Source organism: Lagenorhynchus albirostris, chromosome 8 (genome assembly GCF_949774975.1).
Source record: "Lagenorhynchus albirostris chromosome 8, mLagAlb1.1, whole genome shotgun sequence".
NCBI classification, from domain to species: domain Eukaryota; kingdom Metazoa; phylum Chordata; class Mammalia; order Artiodactyla; family Delphinidae; genus Lagenorhynchus; species Lagenorhynchus albirostris.
Window position 1 is genome coordinate 28,706,425 of NC_083102.1, and position 21,858 is coordinate 28,728,282.

The 21,858-nt window shown below is 39.8% G+C and overlaps 1 protein-coding gene across 4 annotated transcripts in view; it reads left to right on the forward strand.

Annotated features, from left to right (window-relative positions):
- The first annotated feature begins 1,713 nt into the window (after positions 1-1,713).
- Positions 1,714-21,858, forward strand: part of FAM3C (FAM3 metabolism regulating signaling molecule C) — a 52,531-nt gene continuing 32,386 nt past the window's right edge. For 3 of the 4 annotated variants that reach the window (XR_009541946.1, XR_009541945.1, XM_060156792.1), the window contains exons 1-2: positions 17,948-18,085; positions 19,269-19,373. Coding sequence is in view for 2 of the 4 variants with exons in the window: in XM_060156792.1 (XP_060012775.1) it covers positions 18,052-18,085; positions 19,269-19,373 (139 nt within the window). In the remaining 2 variants the exon portion in view is untranslated. Of the gene's footprint in view, positions 1,907-15,310; positions 15,366-17,947; positions 18,086-19,268; positions 19,374-21,858 lie in introns of those variants that run through there. The other variant, XM_060156793.1, reaches the window with a different exon arrangement.

Here is a 21,858-nt window from a genome sequence, read left to right on the forward strand (position 1 = left end):
TTCTGTAGTCTTACTAAACGCAATCACTAATCCTGACTATTTCTCCTGCCTCCCCACCTCTTGCCAAGTAAAAAGGTAGGTGAAAAAACTAGTTGATTAACAGCTGCTCTAAAGAAGTGATTTACCAACTTTTAAACATTGCAATCCCTATGAAAAAATATAATTTACATTGTAGGCCAGGACACTGTAACCTATTCAACCACACTTAACACTGTACAAATGTGTCATGAAACAATACTTATCCTCAAGTTGTGCTGTGAACTCTGATGTTTTTTGTTCTATTCTATTTCAGTGAATCAACAACAAAATGTTGGTTGTGACCCACTATTATTAATTTCATTACCTACTGAAGGGTTCTAAGTTACATATTATGGTCATTGGATATTCAACACACTTTCAGTCCAGAAATTGTTTCAAGTGTGGTGCTATAAGAATATAGCATACGTCATTTTCATACAGGCCAATTTGGTTATGGAGCAAAAAACTTTTTTCACAAATATGGCCTGACCTCCCTAATCAAGAGGCTTCTAAATTCTTTCAGTGGGACCTGAGGAACTAGGGGAGGCATGGTGACAGTACATGTTGTATTTTGGTATCATAAGAAACAAAGTGCCTTGTTCGTTTGGAGCTAGATGGACTAGGCTGGAATTCCAACTTCACAACTTACTACCTTATATGTTTGAACAAGTGATTTAAACTCAACTTTGGAGTCTTGGTTTTTTGATTTGTTAAAGCAAAATACAGATCATATTGACTTCGGTTGAGTTGTGAGCATTAAATGAGAATACATTCCCAAAGGCCCATCAAGGTCCAAGCAAAATAAGGCTCTCAGAATGCATTTATTGCTTCCTCCTCCTACCATGGAACACAAACTTCCAAATTCATAGCTATTACTTAAGTTCTGTGTTTTATATTTTTGCAGGAAAGTTAAGACTTGGTAGAAGACTAACTATGGTTAGACCCTATTATTTCTTTAATGCAATTTAATTTCTACAACCATGTATTGTTCCGACATTCTACCTAATAATAGTTAATGATGAGAGTTATAGTTATTAATTATCCTGGAATATGTATCGGAATTATGAAACTATTTTGTGTTCTCAAGTTTTGGATAGTGGGACTTGGATTGACTTCTCAATTAACAGCACAATCGTGGTTGAAAAGGTGTGTACAGGAGAAAAACATTTCTAACTGTCGGGTTCCTAAATAAATAAAACAAAAGTGAGGTGCAAAATACAAGCACTACCTTTCTCCTTGGGTCAGACATTTGGGGTTACCAACGTTCTAGCGCTCCGACAGGTAGTATTTTCACCGTAGGTTAGTTAGCTTTTAAGGAGTCAAAAGGAACTCGCCTACGACCTTACGTTGAACTGACCGTCTCGTATACCCTAGCTGGTGGACTTCTAGAATGGGACTGATTACTTTAAAATTTCTTCCTTTAAGGTGGGGATTATGGAAGTGTGGGTCAAGGCGGCGTGTGGTAGAAATAGACGATACCTATCTGCCCTCTTCTGGGGTGCGGCCGGCCGCCGCCCCTGCGGCTCCCACGTGGCAGGTCCCGAAAGCGCAGCGCAGGCGGGGGGCGGGGCCGCAGGGCCCTCCCTCTCAGCTCTACGGCCCCTCCCTCCGGCCTGCGGGGCGACCGTTAGGTCCTCCACCGCCAGGGGGCGGGCGCGGCTTCCCGGCGGCGGGGCCCATTGGTCGCGGCGGGGAAGTGAGGGAGGCGGCCCAGCGGCTAGCTGGCTTCCTCTTGGCCACTCGCGGGGGTGAGGGGAAGCCGTAGGAACCCGGGAGGAAGCGGAGGAGCGAGCGGGAGGCGGCGGTGGCTCCTGTCGACCTTCGGCAAGACTGACCGCAGGGAGGCCGAAAAGCGGGCACGCGCGGCGGAGAGGCGGGCGGAAGGCCGGTGAGACGCACGGGGAGGCGGACGGAGCCGCGGCCGAGGGCGGGGAGGATGGAGGGAGGCTGGGGGCAGCCGGGCACCCACCTTCACCTTTATCCTCTGCTCACCCCGCGACCGCCGGCCCGGGGTGTGCCCGGGCGTACTCAGGTCGTCGTGGCGCGTCCCGCCGAGGGCAGGGCGCGGCAGGACCAGGGCACCAGAGCGTGGTTGGCCGGGGGTCCGGGCCGCCGCCCCCGCGCGGGCATCCCCAGTACGGCGGCCAGTCCGCGGAGGGCGGGGCGGCCACTGCACCTGGCGCTCCGGCCTGTGACTGGCACCTGGGGCGCGCGTCCGGCTCTGGGGCTCCCGCTCGTGTTGGAAATGGGGGCCGAGTGCTCTAAAGAGGCGGGGATGGAGTTGTAGGTTGCATTTGAACTCTGAGGAGGGCGGTCTTGGCTCACTTGTAAAGTTTTAGTGTCTTCTAAGTTGGAAGTACTTTTTATTTTTAAAACCTATGTCGGCCCATTGGCATTCGGTGTCATTGATGGATGTGCTGTTCGTTCCTTTTTTTTTCTTTTTCTTGTTTTTTCCCCATTTGTTTGCCGCTGTCCTCACAGTTTCTACCATATGTTACGATTTGTGACCCTAGATCTGAATAATGAGTGTTGGACTGACGTTGAGATTAAGATCTCCAACTGTAATTTTTTGTGTTTTCATCATCCTCTACCTTTTGCTTTTTAAAATTTCGTGTCATACAAAACTATTTAATTGACAGAACCTTTTCTTTGTTTCTTTTTATTTGGCTTAAAAGAATATGAATACAATGATCCTAGATACTAGATTGCTTACTAGGCACTGTGTCAAGTGCTTTCATATGCACATTTATTTCTTACAACCCATAGAGTAGGTCCGTTTGTGTATCTTTCCCAATTTTACTGAGAAATTATGAACTCCCATAGAGGTTGAGGTTGATGCTGACAGTAGATCCCAGACCCCTTGAACTCTTAACCACCTTTCAGGACTAATGGTATGCTGTCACATTTTACAATTTTACGTGAAGGGAAACCTTAATGTTATTCATACAGTGCATCATTGAGTATAAAGGGATCTCCATTTAATTTAGAACATACAAGTTACTAACTCATGCCATTCAGCAAGAGATTGGCAGAATCAGCATCCGGGTTGGTCATATCATTAACTACCTCTTTTTAAAAGCTGCCAGTCTCTTGAGTTCTCTGTCAGTTTACTAATTAAATCACAGGGTTTTTTTTTTTTTTCCAGTGTATACAGGTGTGAGAAGCTTTGTTTCACAGATTCTGTGTAATGTTTTCTCAGCTCTTTTAAAGACTAGCATTTCTTGATAGTAAGAAATAAAACGAGTTTCATGCAGTGATTCTCAACCTGGGGATCTCTCAGAATCACCCATAAATGAGGGTTTTTAAAAAGGATGCAGTCAGCCCCCCCTGCCCCCCGCCCCACCCCCAAATCCCCAATGGAGGGGGCTTCTGTTTAAAAGGGAGTCAAAATAAGACTGAGCACCACTGGGTTAAAGTGACTTTTTAAATAAACTTAATATATGTTACAATTAAAACAGAATTACTAACTAATCTTCTCATAATTAAAGAAGATACATTAAAAAGGGAAAAGTCACTGGAAAGAGGGTCAAAGGACAAAGAGATTGTTGAATGGTGAAAAGTAGTCCCTGTGGGGAATCATAAGAATGTTATTTTTTTTTTTACCACATATTTTAGGTCTTAAATGGGGAGTCTCAGTATTCAACAATTTTTACATTCATTTAGACATATGAGAGTGCCTATATGTGCCAGTAATTATAGGTAAGGTGGATACTGTGAATAAGGCAGCCTGGGCCCTCACAAAGCTAGTGGGTTGGCCAAAATGTTCGTTCGGGTTTTTCCATAACATCTTATGGAACTTTAAAAGGTTTTGTGAATTTTATTCTGCTCCTAAAATAGAGCCAGCTGATGTTCTCTCAGAGGAGGAAATTGTATTCCACTGCCTCTAAATTTCCACAGTTTACCCCATCAGTATTCTTTCATTGTCTCCTTCATCGGCCTGTTTGTTTGATTCAAGCCATTTTATTACTTACATCTGCCTTATCTATAATCTAATTAATTTTCATCTGTTCATTATTTTTCTAGTCTCTGGTGAGTTTTTAAATTTCCTTTAAAAACTAAATTTATTCCACATAACATAAAATTTACCATTTTAAGTGTACAATTCAGTGACATTTAGTGCATTCATAGTATTGGGCAGTCACCACTTCTGTTTAGTTCTACAACATTTTCATCACCCTAAAAGGGAACCTCATGTTCGTTAAGCAGTTACTCACCATTCCCCAACCTTTGGCAACCACTAGTCCACTTTCTCTGTCTACAGATTTATCGATTCTGAATATTCCATGTAAATGGAGTCAAAATAGGTGATCTTTTGTGTCTAGCTTCTTTTACTTAGCATTATGTTTTAGAGGTTCATTCATGTTGTAGCCTGTATCAGTACTTCATTCCTTTTTATGGCTGAATAATATTCCATGTATAGACACATATTACATTTTGTTTAGTCATTCATCCATTGATGGACCCTGGTGGGTTTTTGTGTGCTAGTGAGAAAAAGTTATGTGGACGTCTGTAGCTATGAGTCTGCATTAATTTTCATCATAAGTTCTGCATGGCTTGTTTAGATAGTATCATGGTTATCAGGTGTACTACTTGACTCTCCATACCGTTCAGCCTCTGCAGTTAGTTGATCATTAAATGTGTATTGAGGGACCTGTGCTTGTATCGAAGGACCAAAAAATGAATTTTTTAATTGGTTCAGAAAGTTTTACACTAGAATCTTCTTGCTACCAGTTCTCTGCAAATGGCTGCTAACTTGCATCTCCAGGGCCCTTGGGCAGATGGAGCCACTCTGCTCCTCCGTTTCTTCACATGAAAAGTTTGACTGACAGAATTATGTCTGCCCTGGTGCAGTGAAATTCTGCAGACTACTTAAAGACCGTATAAATGAAGTGAATATATGGGGGACTTCTAAAACATTCAGAATAGGAACCTGTAACATCCCATCTAATATAATGTAAAATATTATAGTTACATGAGGAGATGAAGATAGTTTACTAGTTATACTCCTGTAAATTTGTGCCTTTCGTCTCATTTTATAGCGATTTGTGAACTAGACACTTCTTTATCCTGCTTATGTTCAACTTCTTATAGTTAACATGTAGTTTTATTTTTGCTGTTGTACTCAATAATGTCTGTTTCTCCCTCCCTTTCTTTCCATCTACCCATTCATCCATCTTTCTTTCTCCTCTTGGATGGTATAGTGTAGCATTAAAGTAGGTTACATTACAGCTGTTTAATCGACAGTTGTGGAGCTCTGAAGGAGCAGACGGAACAAAATGTCATTTTGTCTTGTTTTCTGTTTTGGGTATGTTTGTACTGTCAGTTACAGAAATCTGATCCCCATTCCATTTCTTCAACTGGATTATGACTTTTTAAGCAAAATTCTGCTTTGGTAGAGAGGAAACTGCAAGAATATATTGGGACAGTTTTAATTTTGCACTCTGTTGTTACCATTGCAAACAGGAGTTCGCTTTGCTTTGTTCCTCAGCACATTATTTCCAGATTTATTCACTGCCCACCTCTCCCTCCTCACCCCAGCAGGAGACCTGGCCCAGAGTCAGGTTGATTTCCATTCATTGTTAAGGAAAGAATGAAGATTCTTGTCCTGTGAATTTTTTTTTTTTTTTTTTTGCCTCTCACTGCTGTGGCCTCTCCCATTGCGGAGCACAGGCTCCGGACGCGCAGGCTCAGCGGCCATGGCTCACGGGCCCAGCCGCTCCGCGGCACGTGGGATCTTCCCGGACCAGGGCACAAACCCGTGTCCCCTGCATCGGCAGGCGGACTCCCAACCACTGTGCCACCAGGGAAGCCCTTGTCCTGTGAATTTTACCTTTGGGCTTTTTTGGCCTAGATCTGACTTACTCCCCACCACTACCCCAAACTTCTCTGTGTGTTTGGATTGGTGTACTATTGGGCTGAAGTTCTCACATCTAAGTGGAATGAGGATCGCCTGGGGAGTTTCGTAACCATGCAGGAGTTTTAATCCTCACTCCACGGGATTCTGGGCTCAGGAGTTTGCCTCGTAAAAAGCCCACTAGTAATTGTGGTGCCCATGGTGTGTGTTATTTTATAGTTAGGGATTCAAAGAACCAGATGTGATGTTTCATTGAATCTAAGATCTTTGTAAGGTACACCATTATTTTATTACTTTTAACCACAAAAGTGTGGTTGTGAGCCTCATCCTGATTTAAAACTTGTTAAAATAAGGGAAGTAGTATGTATCTTGGAATCAAAATACAGAGTGTTAGGTACCTGGGAAACCACAAGTTCCTCTTGTTATGGTAAAGGGTTATTACGAAGCTATGGGATAAAAGAATTATAATGTAACAATTCTTTAGACCTTTTACTTTGTAAAATTTGTTTATAATAGAGTTTAATATGTGATGCCTGTACTTGACATAAGTTTGTAACGAAGATTATACTGATGACTTTGTTTTAAAATGCAAGGTAGCTGGATCATAGGGTGTAATGCACTCCAATTTGGCCCCATATTATTTTCATCCTACCCATTTCCAGTCTTTCACATGTTGGTGTTTCAGATCAGGTAAGAAGTCTTATTTTTAAGCTTCTGTGTACTTTAGCGATTTCCATTTTGTAATCACAGTCCATTAAAATATTTACTTAATGTCACGTTGACATTATTGTGGCTTGATCATTTGATTTCTTTTTTATCACTTTTTTTCTGTTAGAGAGTTCATAGCCCTCATTAATGCCAGCTAGCTGGTTATATGCATATACACCAGCCACCTACTGTCCTATAATGAGTAGTTTTAGGATGTTGTGGTGGTAATTGGCATCAGCACCAAGTCTGGGTCAGAGTAAACCTGAACTTTGCTTGCCAACTTCAATAGAAACACCATGGTGGTACATTGGGTCCTGAATGAGGGAATATCTGTAGATTAGGACAAATCTTTGCTCATCAATGAGAATTCATTGAAGAGCAACCCCTCCTGCTGTGGTGTTTCCTTAGTGACATCATTTTGGCAAACGAAATATTTTTGTCAGGAGAAACCTGCTTAACTATGTTAGATTTGGGATGGGGAAAGCTGAGTACGTGTCCATTTAGTTTCTAATTACTTCAGGTATTGATATTTACAGAAAACATGGTTAAATGCCTGTTGATCAAGTGAAATATTTCAGAAATCTAATACCAAATTTCTGAAGAGGAAAGACTGTAGGTCTCTAGCAAATTCACATCACAGTGGTGGAAGGAGTTGTCCTCTGGAACTCTCAGTGTAGGGTGAACACGGTCGCAATAGTTCTGCTTTTAGAGGGTAGTGTGCATGTGGTCTGGCAGGCTTGATTACTTCTCCCTGCACTAGTCACTGGGGCCAAGTCAGGACAGGCAGGGCACTTGCATGATTAGCAGGGCTCTTTGCTAACTGGTTTTTAACTCGAGGGACAGGTTGGGATGACAGTTATAGTTTGTTGTGTCTCATTCTTAAGAGAATGAAGTTTTATCCAGCTGCTGCAGAACAGATGGAAGTTTTCTGAAGTGTTACTCTCTCCAGGCACTGCCAGGAGAAGCAGATAAAAACAAAGGATAGCAGATTATGCTGGGTAGACAGACTGTGGAGGAAAGCTAAGTGCACCCAGAACGTTTTGCGGGGAAGGGTGGGGTGCCTTCTGGTTCATTTGTGCTTTTCCAGAGTATGCTTTTAATCCTGTTTCTGAGGCCCAGTTAGATATTAATCCTCTTTTTAATGTAATTTCAATGTGTAATTTCAATGTGATGCTATTGTATTAAGAAAATAAGTAATGGTATTAGTTCAGAAAACTTATAAACCCAGGGTTAGATCATTCGTATCCCTCTCTTCTTAAGGTTTTCAATAGAACATTAACGTTTTCTTCTAAAAGATTTATTTATTGGTTCTATAGAGCCATTGTTTAGAAGTTTTTGGTCTGTTGCCCTGCAGTCTCACCTTTTTGAAGGCCATTTTGCAGGAGATTGGTTACATTTACCTTTTCCTCAGTGATCTTTGGAAAAAAGTGAATATATTCTTGGCATTATAGAATTATACAGATCTTCTCCTTTCTTTACCAAATACTTTGTTTTTAGCTCCTTTGCTTTTTTTTTTTTCTTCTAGTCAAAATGTAAGATTAGTTTAAAAACCTGGGATACTTTTCTAGTTGTTATGTAGACGTCGAAAAATTTCCCTTTCACCATATAGGGTCATACTTACACTTTTAAGTGTCTGACACATGTGTGTTAAAATGGTAGATTTTTAAAACATCCATTCTCTAGGATTCTATATCAGAGTCTCCTACTAGAACTAAAATACTGTTAAGGTAGTAATTGGATTTTTTTTCTGTTGCTCAACAGAAAACACCAAATTCTATTAAATTCACAATATTTATAACACGGTGATAGCAGCTCACATATCATACTGAGTGTTTGAATGTTAAGATTCTTTCAAATGAATGCAGTCTTCTCACCCTCTTCATTTCGTTATTTCAGAAATGTGTCCCTCCTGGTGAAGATGTGTGCATAGTGGCATCTGGGGGAGATGGGTACTTGATAGCAGTCTGCACCTACCATAGTGACAGCTTTCTATTAAAGCAAAGGTTTCTTAAAACTAAATATTTGGAATTTTAAAAATTGATCAAACATCAGGTGCACAGGTACCCGTCCCCCTTTCTCCCTTTTTAAGCCCATCACAAAAATAATCACTTTTAAAGACTTTAGAAAACAGTTAAGATCTCATCACCATCATTTTACAGTTAATGAAATGGGATATAATAAGATTAATTTTCCCTGTTTTTTTTAATGTCTCCTGGGATCGTTTGGAAAACATTCCTAGATTTATTCCCATCTTTGCTGTAGGTGGACAGCTTCATCTGTAGGAAGGGAAGGACTTCTTTTCTCTTGAAGAGGATCCATTATATTGCTTCTCATGGAGTATATGCTTCTTCCATGAAGAGCAGTTGATTATGAAAATGTATGGTGAACACGTATAGAACACAGAATTCAGCATTGTCTGATTTGTCCTGCTTCTGTACTAGAACTTCTAAGAGGACCCATAGAAGCCTTATGGGAATTGTATAGCCCACAAGTAGCCCAGCAAGAAATGTTGGAATATTAGAGCATGGTCAGGAAAGTTTTTTATTCCTCTATTTTTAAAGTTTTTAAAATTTAAGTTCATTTTTTATTCCTTTACCTCAGGTTGGCAAATTGTGACCTGTGGGTCCACATGGGTCATGAACCAAGACTGGCTTTTATATTTTTAGGTGGTTGGAAAGAAAAAATCAAAAGAAGAAGAATATTTTGTAATGTGAAAATTTTATGACATTCAGATTTCAGTGTGCATAAGTGAAGTTTTATTATAACACAACTGAGCCCATTTGTTTCCATATTGTGTATGGCTGCTTTTCAGTTACGACTGCAGAGCAGAGTAGTTTGAATCGACACTATATGGTCTACAAAGCTAAAGCATTTACCGTCTGGCCCTTTTACAGAAAATTGCCAACATTTGCTCTATTTTATTTATATAAATGCAGGTATTTTTTGCAAATAGTTTTCTTTAAATACCATACTTTTGTTTGTAAGCATAACATTAGAAGAACTTACCCTTGTGACTTTTAGCTGCAGTATTCTTTTGATTTCAGTATTATATCATTTTCCTCTTTAACTGATCTGGGACTGAAAATTTAGTTGCTTACATTTTGATCTTGAGAGGTGGTCTGGGTTCACCAGAGAAATAGAACCAATAGGAGACCGTCTGTCTGTCTGTCTGTCTATCTATCTATCTATCTGAGATAGATAACTATCAGAAGGAATCAGCTCATGCAGTTGTGGAGGCTGAGAAGTCCCAGGGTCTGCAGTTGGCAGGCGGGCGTCCACAGGCCTGAGAGCTGGGAGAAGTCAGTGGTATAAGTTTCAGTCCAAGTCTGAAGGCAGATGAAGACCAATGGACCAGCTTGAAGACAGTAGGCAGAAAGAGCAAATGCTGCCCTACTCAGCCTTTTTTGTTCTAGTCAGGTCTCCCAGTGGATTGGGCAATGCTCACTCACTTGGGGAAGGCAAATTGCTTTACTCAGATGTTAATCTCATCCAATAAGACCCTCACAGACACACCCAGAATGTTTAACGAAGTACGGTATCTGGGCGCCCAGTGGCCCAGTGGAGTTGACACACATAAATTAGCCATCACAGGGCCTAAATGTACTTTGAATCTATTTGCTTGTACTTTTACCTTTTTTTTTCCCCCTTAGTCCTCTTGAAAAGCCTCAGTTCATATGAATATTAGAATCGTCTGTTGATTGTCAGTTGATTCATTTAAAATTGCTGTCCAGGAGGAAAAATTTTCTTCTACCCTTCTAGGTTCCTCTGCCTGGTCTAAAAATTAAATTAACATGAAACAGATTAGCAGAAAATCAATAGTTCAATAACATGTATACATGGGGGAGACCCAGGAAAACTGAGTCCTTAAATACTATCTTCCGCTAAAGACTAAAGAGGAGGGATGTAGGGGGTAGTGGTTTGGGACTTCAAAGGGGAGGAAGGCAATTCACGTGGAGATGGAAAAGCAGATGTTTGGTAAATGTTTGCTGGGTCTTGCAGTGGCAATGGGACACCTAGAGGAATTCTAACAAGCAGATTTTGCTAGGTTCCTCCCTATCTACACATGTAGTTCATACTACAGTTATCTGTGGTGATAGTTCCCTTCCTGTTACAGACCCTCTATAAATTCTTTAGGCAGCTAAGGGGGAAGGTCAAAGAGTCTTTTGGGCCTTGACTGTTTCCAGCTCAAAATAATTAACACACCAAAGAGACATTTGGGGTTGCAAATTTTGTTTCCTTACATTGCTGTTCGGCCAGCACTGAGTTAAAAGTGGATTGAATGGAGTGTATTTTTGGAGTATAATTGGTAGTATTTTCTTCTGGCTTAATTAAGTAGTCGTTTGTTAATATTAAATGTATCAGTGAGTGTGTCTGTATACTTCATTTTCCTTTGTCCTTTCTGTCTTGGACGAGTGTTCTTTTTTTTCTTTTTAAATAACTGCATTCTTTAAAGGCAGTAATACAGTTGTTGGATTAAGAGACCACAGGAGGCAAGGCAGGTGACGTTTCTGGAAGACAGATATGGAGTACAAAAAGGGGGCGGAGTAGAGTCATGCGACGATCATTGTAAAAATACAGTACGTTATATACATATTTGCACCATCAGCTTTCAACTCTGAAATAGTATTTACACTATTGTTACAATCCTGGTTAGAGAACAGTTTTTCTTTCAAAGCTCGGCCTGATGGCAAATGAAAATTTTGGGTGAATTCATAGTCCCGTGAGGTTCTTAGGCTGCGTAGTCCAAGAGGAGGGTTCCAGCTTCTATTTCATCCATTTTAATTTCATTTTAATTTCAGTATTAAAAAAGTATTTACATTTGGTTTTACAAAAAAAATTCTCAAAGGAGGGAAAAAAAAACCCAACCATGGCCACGCTGTGTATTCTTTCTTATTTTACAAACACTAAGGGCTGCAGCCCTCTGCTTGCAGGCCAACACTGGTGGCTGCAGAAAAATCTCACTAATGATGGTTTAAAACAAAACGAAACAAAACAAAGCAAAAAGACACAAGGACAAACCAAACCGACCTGATCATGGCACACCGACCCTGTGGGGCTGCCTCTCCCGCCCTTGCTTCTGACCCCAAACTCAACAGGACTATTTTTCTCCTGGGGCAGGGCGTTTGGTATTGAACCCTCTTTAACCTCCTACCCCGAGGAGGTGGGAGGGGGAACCCTTTGCCTGGGACACCATGTTTCCTCATTATTTGCAGGAAAGAGTCAGGGCCCTTAAGCCAGGTGTCTGAGGAGGTGGGATGAGGAAAAAGGCAGAGTACCGACACACAGGCGGGAGGGAGCCCGGCTGCACAGGCCTCGCCCAGTTCCCCTCAGGCCGAGTCCACGGGGTGGGCCTCCTCTGGGGCTCTGCGGACAGGATGGGGCCTCAGCCAGGGCCCCAGGGGAGGTGGGGGTGCCCGGGCAGGCATCTCTGCTCCCTTCCCGGCTCAGCGGGATGAGAGCAGGACACAGGCTTTGGGCTCCACGCCCCCTACCCACAGTGGGGACTGACGAGTGTTCTAACACACATGCTTAGTCATTTTGACAACCCATCAGAGCCCTAGAGTGGCTAGTTGGCAGCAGGGATTAGCAATTCCCAGAGCAATTTGCAAAAGCCAAATTGATTGACATGGAATTTTGTCAGGAGGCTTCTCAGAGCATGGCAGGGAGCTGCTAGGAAGTGGAAGGGAAGTGGAATTGTTTATAGTATCAGCTTCTTACTTTCCCTTCATGTGACCTTGGACAAATCCCGTGACCTCATCTATAATGCCATAGGGCTGATGGGAAGATTACATAAAATAAGAATGTGTGTGACTTACTCTGCTGTTTGCATTATTTCCTAGTTTTTGTTAAATGGCAAGACTTTCCCGTCCTGGTGAATAATTGTTTTTATGGCTTATTTTGTTGATATAGAATGGGCCCTTATAATTTACCTGATGTAGCTCGAGTCCACTTCTCAAGGAAGGAATTAAAGTGTCACTTGACCTGTGTTTTTATCTATTGTCCTGAAGTTGATTGATTCTAGGACAATGCCTGTTTATTCAGGCCTGAATTTAACAAAACTTCATGAATCAGACCAACGTAGACAGCTGGGCTAAAGGAAATGTTTAAATTATAAGAAATTCGAAGAAATCTGGTATGTTGATCCGAGACCCTAATTCAGGTTCTCTCTTTCAATCCAGGTTACTTACTAAATTAGCGTTTATCCAGACCAGTGCTTCCTTGCTCCGGGCAGCATGATGGCCCTGCTCGCAGTGGGCTCTGATGATTGTGCACTTTACATGTTACAACCTGATCTGGTTCAGTCATTGATCTATAAAACACTGAAACTTATTGTCTTGACCTAGACTACACTTTTGGGGGGCAAAATGTATTTTACAAATGTATTTCACAAATGTGCTATTAGGGTTTTTGTTTGTTTGTTTTTAATCTGTCTTAAAAACACTCTCCTCCTACCACCCATATTCTTATTTTGGAAATGGCTCTAATTTCTATATCTCTGCTTTTTAATTAATATATAAGAACAGTTATAAAATTTTCACCTGTTGCCTCTGAATTAAAGGGCTCTGAATTTTTAGCAGAGACCTTTTTCCTCCTTTTATTGCTGTGTTCATTTTCTCTGGACCTTTTCTACCTCCCCTTGGTTGTTGGAGGTTCAGTTTGAGGTATATACCAGACTCCATTAAGGTGGTTTACTCCCCCCCGCCCCCTCCCCGTCCCCCAAGATGATTCTATGTAAAGATTTTCTTTGTTTTTAATGTCCTCCTAAGAAGACAAGTTAGGAATGATTTGGAATTAGCATATTGTAAACAGATACTCCTTGATTTGCTCTCAAATATATTCAATACTCTTTCCTTATGCCGATTTACACTCTTGAATCATTAATTTGCTTCTTAAGCAAACTAATTAAAAATGTGTCGTGGCTGAGATTTGATGAGATTTTAATTTAGAGATTTTATTAAATGTTATTCTCTGAGAAATTTAATGGAAAACATGAATTTGGCTAGACCATTGTAGTTGCTTATATTGTGGTCTTACTAGTGTTAAGTTTAGAAGCAGGCTGGTTAGGCAGTCCAAACAAGGGGTAGGTACACGAGGCAGTGATTGTAATTGTACAGGTGTGACCTCCTCGGCAGGTAATGGAAACAGTGAAATAGAACATCAGGTGTCTGCTCAACTGCTTATCACTCTCCCCCCAAAAATTATCACAGGCCGTGTTCACATAAGAGTGATGTTATTTTGGAGCGTTAGCTGGGAGGAAAGGCATATATGTGTGTTTTGAACATTATATTCAATCTTGCTGGAAGTCAAAAGAGGATTTCTAGCTCGTTAGGGTTTTCATTTGAGAAGCCAAGATTTTTTTTTTTCTGCTTTTATGTGGTAACTTGTGGATACTTCAGTATCTCTTGTTTCCTGGATACTTCAGTATCTCTTGTTTCCTTGTAGCGTTTTCCTGGCCTGTGGCTAAGTAACAGTGTCTTTTCCTATTATGTGGACGGTGTTCAGATAACTAACAAAGGAAATCAATAATGCTCAGTTCAGTACTGGTATAAATATAAATGTTGATATTTTCTTCAGGGTAGATTGAGCAGAAGGAAAGGGAGTTCCCGTAAGAACATTGGTCCTTTTAGATGCTCACCACCTCCACCCCCGATAAATCCTTACTGGTGAATAAGAAAACTGGATGTCTCACTCCCTTTCAGTGTCCTTCAGGAGTCTGCCATTGTTTTTATTTCAATCATTCTGTGCATTACTAGATCAGACATCAACATTGAAACACCAGTACTAAAATACAGTCTAAAATAAAGAAATATATATTCTTGATTGATGCAATTCATTAATCGAAATTTTCTTTTGACTACCTTTCCTGTACAATAGATTGAGTAGACTGTGGAAGCTGTCTAGCTGAACTCGAGCATGAATTTCCTATCAAACTCGTATACTTGCTTTCCCATTTTCTTTTTAAAATTTCACCTATCTTGAGTTATTTCTTAGGGGGGAGCACACAAACATATACGCAGATTTTTTTTCCAGTATCTATTTCTTGTTATTATTAGAATAATATCAGATTACAGTTTCTTCATTTGATGTATAACATACACTGTCAATAATGATGATTGCTGGAATATTTAAAATTGCAGTTCTATAGGTCTGAATATGTTCTTTCACAAACTTAAACTGAAAACATGAAGAGGAAGAGGACCCCTGGTATTAAGATAAGGTGCCTTTCCTATAAGTGCTTATCATAGTGACACCTGAATTGTGTCATAGGAGTGAGCCCTAGAGCAGGAGCCAGCAGACCTAAATCCTCACCCCATTTCTGCAGGTAATTTGTTCCCTCACTAGATAAGCAGCTTAACCTCTTTGGATCTCAGCTGAAAACTGGTGGTTTGGAACTAAATATCAAAAGTTTGTTACAGATGCATAATCATTGAGAACAGTAAGGCATCATTCTGTCCATGCTTGATGACAAGTTTTCCCTCCGTCCTTCAGTTAGGGAGCGGGAGATAGAGCAGTTTTAGACACACCCTCCTCTCGAGCTTTTATGGCCCAGTGGAAGGAGACAGGCCCAGTGCTAAGAGCTTTTTCATTAAATGTTAATATTGGTAGAATACTTAGAAATGTCATGACATTTACTTAATTAGTTTAATATATACACTCCAAATCAAACTCAATCTAGGGAGGAATGCTCATTCTAGACCTAATGCTGTTTGCCTTTTCTTTTGATTCTAGGAGCTTATTTAATGAAAAGTGCCATAGACTGAAAAACCAAACATGAGGGTAGCAGGTAAGATACTTACTTCAGTAGAAATAATTTTGCTTTTTGTATAACCTGTTTGTTTAGTAATGACTGAATGAGAGGGTAAATAATCATTTTCTATGTTGAGTGTGACTGAATATAACAAACTAAATCATTATTTAGCCTTTTTACTTTTTTAGGTAGTTGGCAAATCATAAATTGGACGTTTAGTGGGTTCTACATAAGTTTTTTGGGGACACTTCTGTTGAAATTATTTATGCTAAATATTTTAAGTTATGGTTTTTAATGTTTACGTCCTTATACATTAAGCTTGTTTGCCTAATAATATAAAAATATAAATATATATATGTATAATGTTCATATAAAGAACGATTTTGACAACTTAGGGAGGCTGATTTTTATTTTTGCTAAGTTGTAGCTTGTTGAGAAAAATGAATTGTGAACTTTAAAAGCTTAAATCTTTCCTATGTGTGTACATAAATTGAAACTAGTGTACATGAAGAATTCAGTAAAATGTGTTTTGCGTAAATGACTGTTGTATTTGCTAGGTCAGGTTTAGCCTGCATAAGTGAGGTTATGTGTAAGGACATCTGTTCCTTAGGCAGCATACTGAGGAAATTTAAAAATACCATTTGGTGTTCATAGTATTAAGGTAGTTACCTTTATCAAAAGACAGATCCATAAATAACAGGAGAGGCTGAGACCTCTTCCTAACTATAGTGAAAACAAGTGTGATCCCTCCACCCTGCCCCTCTAGCACAGCCACTGTGTAGAAGAAATGCACACTTTACATAGAAATTTCTACTAAGTAGTGTGTGTCCATCATAGGAGACAGCTTGTCATTTCTCAAAATCAAGGTAGTCATTCTTTTAATTATCATCTCACCAGTAAAAAAAATATTCTTATGGGGGCGTCTCTAAAGGTATGGTTCTAAAAGTACGTTACTTATTTAAGCATGGTGATTTGAAATAAAACAAGTTTCTCTTTCTCATGTAATTCTACATTCATTCTAGTTGAAATTAACTTTGTCATCTAATCCATTTCTCTGATTAATTAATACCAAGATTAATTGATGAGTAATTATTCACTGAGTGCTGATGTTATATTTGACACTGTTCTTAGTATAGGTCTCAAGGGAACTGCCTTTAATGAAGGAATAAGGAAGATTAGCTATTAGTTTATTGATTGTAGACTAATTAATCTCTTCTAATTAAAAAAAAATCCTGGTTGCTTTGAAATATCCTTATAGCCATTATTCTTACGGTGAGGCATTAATATCTCAAGTTTATGCTTTTTGGTTTGTGAAAAATAGGGACACACTCAGATTAGTACAGTCCATGGCTGGAAGTAGGGGGGAATCTCATGGGTGGAATGGGAACTGTGGTGTGCTGTGGGTAAGCCCCTCCCAGTCCAGAAGTGGATGGTGACAGCTCTGGGGGAGCCCCTCTGCAACAGGAGGTCCAGAACCCTACCGTTATGGAGGCTCTGCTGGTCTTCATCCGCCTGCCCCTCTCAGGGACCTTCTGCTTGTTCTATCACCAGTTAGTTTCTCCGCCTCTAAATCCTCTGTCTCTTAGAGCTTTTGTTTCCTCCTACTTCCTTTGATGGTTTCTTATACTTCAGTAGGTCTTGGTTTAAAACTAAATTCTGCCGCTGACTAGTTATGTGACCTTAGGCAAGTGATCTAAATTTTTGACCTTGTTTTCCTTATTTGTAAAATGAAGAGAGTGTCTTGAAAGGCTGTGCAAATGAAGTTGTGCTAATAAGGCACTTAGATCTGTAGTAGGCACTCACTAAATGGTGTGTGTATATTTTATATACATGTATGTATATGTAAATATGATGTATATTGTTTAGTGTAGGCTTAGGTTTAGCTTGGTATTGAATTTAGTCCAGAACTTTTGTGTATTATAAACTTGGTATCTTAATCACTGTAATATTTCAGTCTTGAACAACGAAGGTTTGGTACATCTGCTTTAAGGGACAGGGAAAGATTATTTGCACACGCCCATGATTGCTAGAAAATGAGATGTTAAGACTGTCATGTGACGTATAATCTTCCAGCCCTTGGTCTTAAATGATCCAGAAGGAATATGCCACCTGTTAACCTTTGGCAAACACTTGTTTAGAGTGTTACTGTGTATCAATACAAGGCACTCTACTAGATCCTGTGGGGGAAGAGTTCAAAGCCTAATGGAATTTTACTCGCTTCTGTGCTGAAAATGTAGATGACTTGTAGTCACTCTTTTTTTTTCTTTTTATTCAAACAGAAAGTCACAAAAATTATAATCATCCTCATCAGTTCACTCAGTCCCATGTAATTAATATTTTTTTATCTTGATCTTTTGTTAGCACTTTTATGAATTCATCAGTTTTCCATTAGAGTTCTGAAAATGCTTATTCATTCAGTTCAGCAGTATAGTCAGTTACCAGAAACCCGTACTTGTCAGAGTCTTTTTCATGAAAACAGGAAGCAGTTTTGGAAGGGGGAGAAGGAACAAAACAGGAGGCGGGGTGGGAATTGATTGGTTTAGTAGTTAGGCTTCCTCCTTGCCATCTCATTTCTATATTTATAGAGCGTTTCTAAATAAAAGTGAGTAGCTCTGAGAATCTCCTGCTTCTCAGCATCGTCAGCCCTTCTGAGCATCATCAGTTCGTTCATTTCCCATCCCCGTAAGGATACAGTCCCAGTCTCTACGTTTATGAAGTTAGGATGAACACAGTTCTTTTTTACTCTTCCTTATCTGGTAAGTTGAGTTTTGGTAGTTTCCCTGAAGAATGTGGTCATTTGATGGTAGTGGAGAACCTTACAAAGCACTGGGCTCTGTCAGGATCCCTGGATTCCTGTCCTTGTGCTGCCGCTAAGATATCTGTAATCTTGGGCAGTTGCCTCACTTGTGGGCTTTTGTTTCCTTAAGTAAGGATAGTGAAATGACTGCTGATCTTTTAGATCAATTTAAATTAAACTTTTGGTAAGAGAGGGGAATGGAGATTATATAGGCAAATATTAATATTGTTTCTGAATAGCCTAATGAGATGGCTCTGAAATTCTAAGAGTAAGAAGATGATGTTTCTTCCTGTCATTTTTCATGTCCTTTCGTATCTTGTACTTTTTCTTTCCTAGATTTGCTTAGCTGTGGAGAAGAAAGACAAGTGATGATTCACATTAAGCAGTTAATTAATTAGTAGCAGTGCTAATTATTTGTAAGGCACTCAGAAATAATTAAACATATAAAGGTACGGAAGACTAAGAGTCTGTTCACAGAGCTTACCATGTAACCGTGTTAAATGTGACAGGTGCCAAATTCAGTCCTCCAGGAGTGGGGAAGGCGTGGCTTAAACTTTGGTGTTAAGTATGAGGGGAGATATTTCGTTGTTCACCATACCAGGAGCACTTGTGTGCTTCAAGAGATGTGTGGGTTGGTGAGGACAGTAAGCCTGTTACATTTCACTTGAGAACTCATTGCCGAGTGGACATCCTGGTCTGTTGCCTTAGTATCTCTGGAAAGTTCAGCGTTTTTGTATCCTCTCTGTCTTGTATTGCCCTTTATCATTGAAAAGGATTGAGAATGTGTCCTCCCACATACTTGGTGGCAGTGTTCCATTGGCCTTGATACTTTTGTGTAGTCAGCCAGAAGTTGATAGCAGGTCATTTTTTTTCCATGAGAAAACTAAGCAGATGACTCAGGCAGTCCTGTGTCTAGGTTGCTAGACAATCTCATAATTGTTTGATCAGAAAAATCAATCAAAATGGATTGTTGGTACAGTTTTTGTTGTAACTCAAGTAAAATTAAGATCCAGTAGATAAGAAGTAGATATTTGTTAGTCTTAAGAGTTTTTTAAATACACTTACGTTTTTCATGGAAATGTATAACTAAAAATTCGGTGGGCTCATAAGCTCATGTTGAATTATTTCTGCCCTTTATCTAGGTGCTGCAAAGTTGGTGGTAGCTGTGGCAGTATTTTTACTGACATTCTATGTTATTTCTCAAGTATTTGAAATAAAAATGGATGCAAGTTTAGGAAATCTGTTTGGTAAGTTTTATTTCTTTTTCCCTTTCTTAAATTTTATTTGTGATGAGATTGTCTTTAAATTTTTACCAGTTATCAACATTGAGCTACTCTGCTGTTTAGGCTGTCTAGAAAAGAAAATGAAATTATATTGGTAAGTGTGATTCATTGGAATATTCTAAAATGTACAATAGAAAATCTTACAATTAATTCAATATAAAGCACGAATCTTCTATTCAACATTTTGAATATATTTAATGGGGCCTGTTTTATCTATGCCTACGGACATTATTCATAGCATTCTAAATGCACATGCTAGAAGATATCACACCCTATTTGAGTTGGCTGCTTAAAAACTTGGAACCAAATCTAACCCTCAGTTAGCAAGTGATTAGGAGTCATGATTATGCATTTTAAATACCAGCCATAGAAATCCATCTTGCTTTCCTACCCTTATTTTCCTTCTGCACCATTTTTCCTTTTAGCAATTTATTTGATGCTATGTTGTAAATGTACCACTACGAGCTGCCTTAATTCAGTTTTAAACAAAATCTTTAAGTTGATAAAATAAGTTAACATTTGAAGTGTTTGAATAAGCTTTGGCTGAGCACTGTTTAAAGTATTAAAAAATAACTCATGAAAGCTCAGACTCTGAAACCTAGAAACAGTATTTTGACCTAGTAGGCAGAAGTCGAATGAAACAACCTTGAGATCTCTGGAATAGTTGGTGAGTTTTGCTTTCCGTAAATTAATACAAGACCGAATACATTCCCTCTCACATCTAGTTTCAAGACTCCCTTAAACCAGTGTTTCTCAAACTTCGATGTCAAAGGAATCTCTAGGGAATCTTGATAAATGCAGATTCTGATTCAGTGTCTGGGATGGGGCCTGAGAGTCTGCATTTCTAACAAGATCCCAGGTGATGCTGATTTCCCATCCATGGACCATATACTAGGTATCAGGCTTTAGACAGTTCTGGCATGTAGTCCTCAAGTTTCTGTATATTTTCATTTCTGTACATTTTCAGGTGACTTTTCTTACAATGACTACTTAAAAGTACTTCCTTGTTTTGCACTGAATTCTGCCTTTTATTCTCCCAAGTATTTTCAATCCACTGATCTTGCTTCTACCTGCTGGAGCTCTCTTCCACATTAATGATCTGTTACATAGTTAAGTTGTGGTTATTCTCCTCCATGCCATCTTTTTATAAGTGTTCATCTTATCAAGTTATAAAATCCTCCCTTTGAACCATTCTTCTTAATGCACTGTTTATTTTCCTCCTGTCAGTTTTTTGGTACCCATCTTAAAATGAAGTATCCAGGATCGAGCGTAGAATAGTTGTTGCAAAGTGTAGTGAGAATTGTCTTGACTTCTCCTGGGCTATGTGCGTCTGTTACTGCAAAGGGCCAGCCTGGGGTCCTTTGAGAGCGCATCTGGTTTCGGTTGAAGGATGGGGCACAAAAACATGGAAGGCATTGAGGACTTGTTCAGTGTTGCTGTGGAAACAGTGTGCTGTAGCTAATTCTTCTAAGTAAGGTTGATGGTAAGGGAGACAACTGTGGGGATGGTAGCTTGAGGCAGAAGTAAGTTGAACATTTTTTTCTTTTTTGAAGTAATAGAGAGGTTTTCACTTCTCTATAGGCCGTGGGCAAAGAGTCAGTGAATTACAAATCAATGGGAAGAGATTAAACAGAGAGAAAAGGATGATCCTGGAGAGAAGGGGGCCACGGGACCATTGGTACAAATGAAAAATTACTTTGGGAAAAGGCCCACTGTTTTCAGAGAGAAGAGGCTGGGTGTGGCCACAGTGTTTCCCTGGTTTGGATCTTCATCTCTAGTCTGGATGGTTTATTTGGACATTGCAGGGATGTTCTTGGGTCTATTTCTTATCTTTGATATCTGCCTATGTCACCACTGCCAGAGCAATTCTCTTAAAACTCTTGAACCTTTAGTATTTCAGTGGAGAGTAAAATCTGAACTCCCTGCTAGGATGGCACTCAGTCCCCAGCCTGCCTCTGCCTTCCCCACCTGTACTCCCCCACCCTTCCTGCCCTCCCTCCCTCCCGCTGGCTGTGCCCACGTGCACGTGATCTACAGACACAAACCCTGTCCTGTCCTTTCCTACCTCAGCCTTCGTTCATGCTTCCTCACCCCGCGCATCTTTCTCATCTCCCCTTCATCTGTTAATCCTTCTCATTTTTCAAAACTGCATAAATGCCCCTTCTTGGGAGAAATTGTATTTTAGTCTCCCTCTTTTCCCTGTTAGAATGTTTCTCCTTTTTCTGAACTGTCCATTATGATGCATAGTACTTATATCTCAATTTGGCCTGATTTTATTCTGCCTTACATTATAGAATTTCTTTTATTCTTTTTCATGTATTCGGCCTCCCTTACTGGAGAATGAATGTTGAGAGCAATAATATCTTAGTGACTCACCCAGCATCTAGCGCTGGGTCCTGTACATAATAAATGCTGATTGAATGGAAAGTGGATATAGGTAATTGAGGAT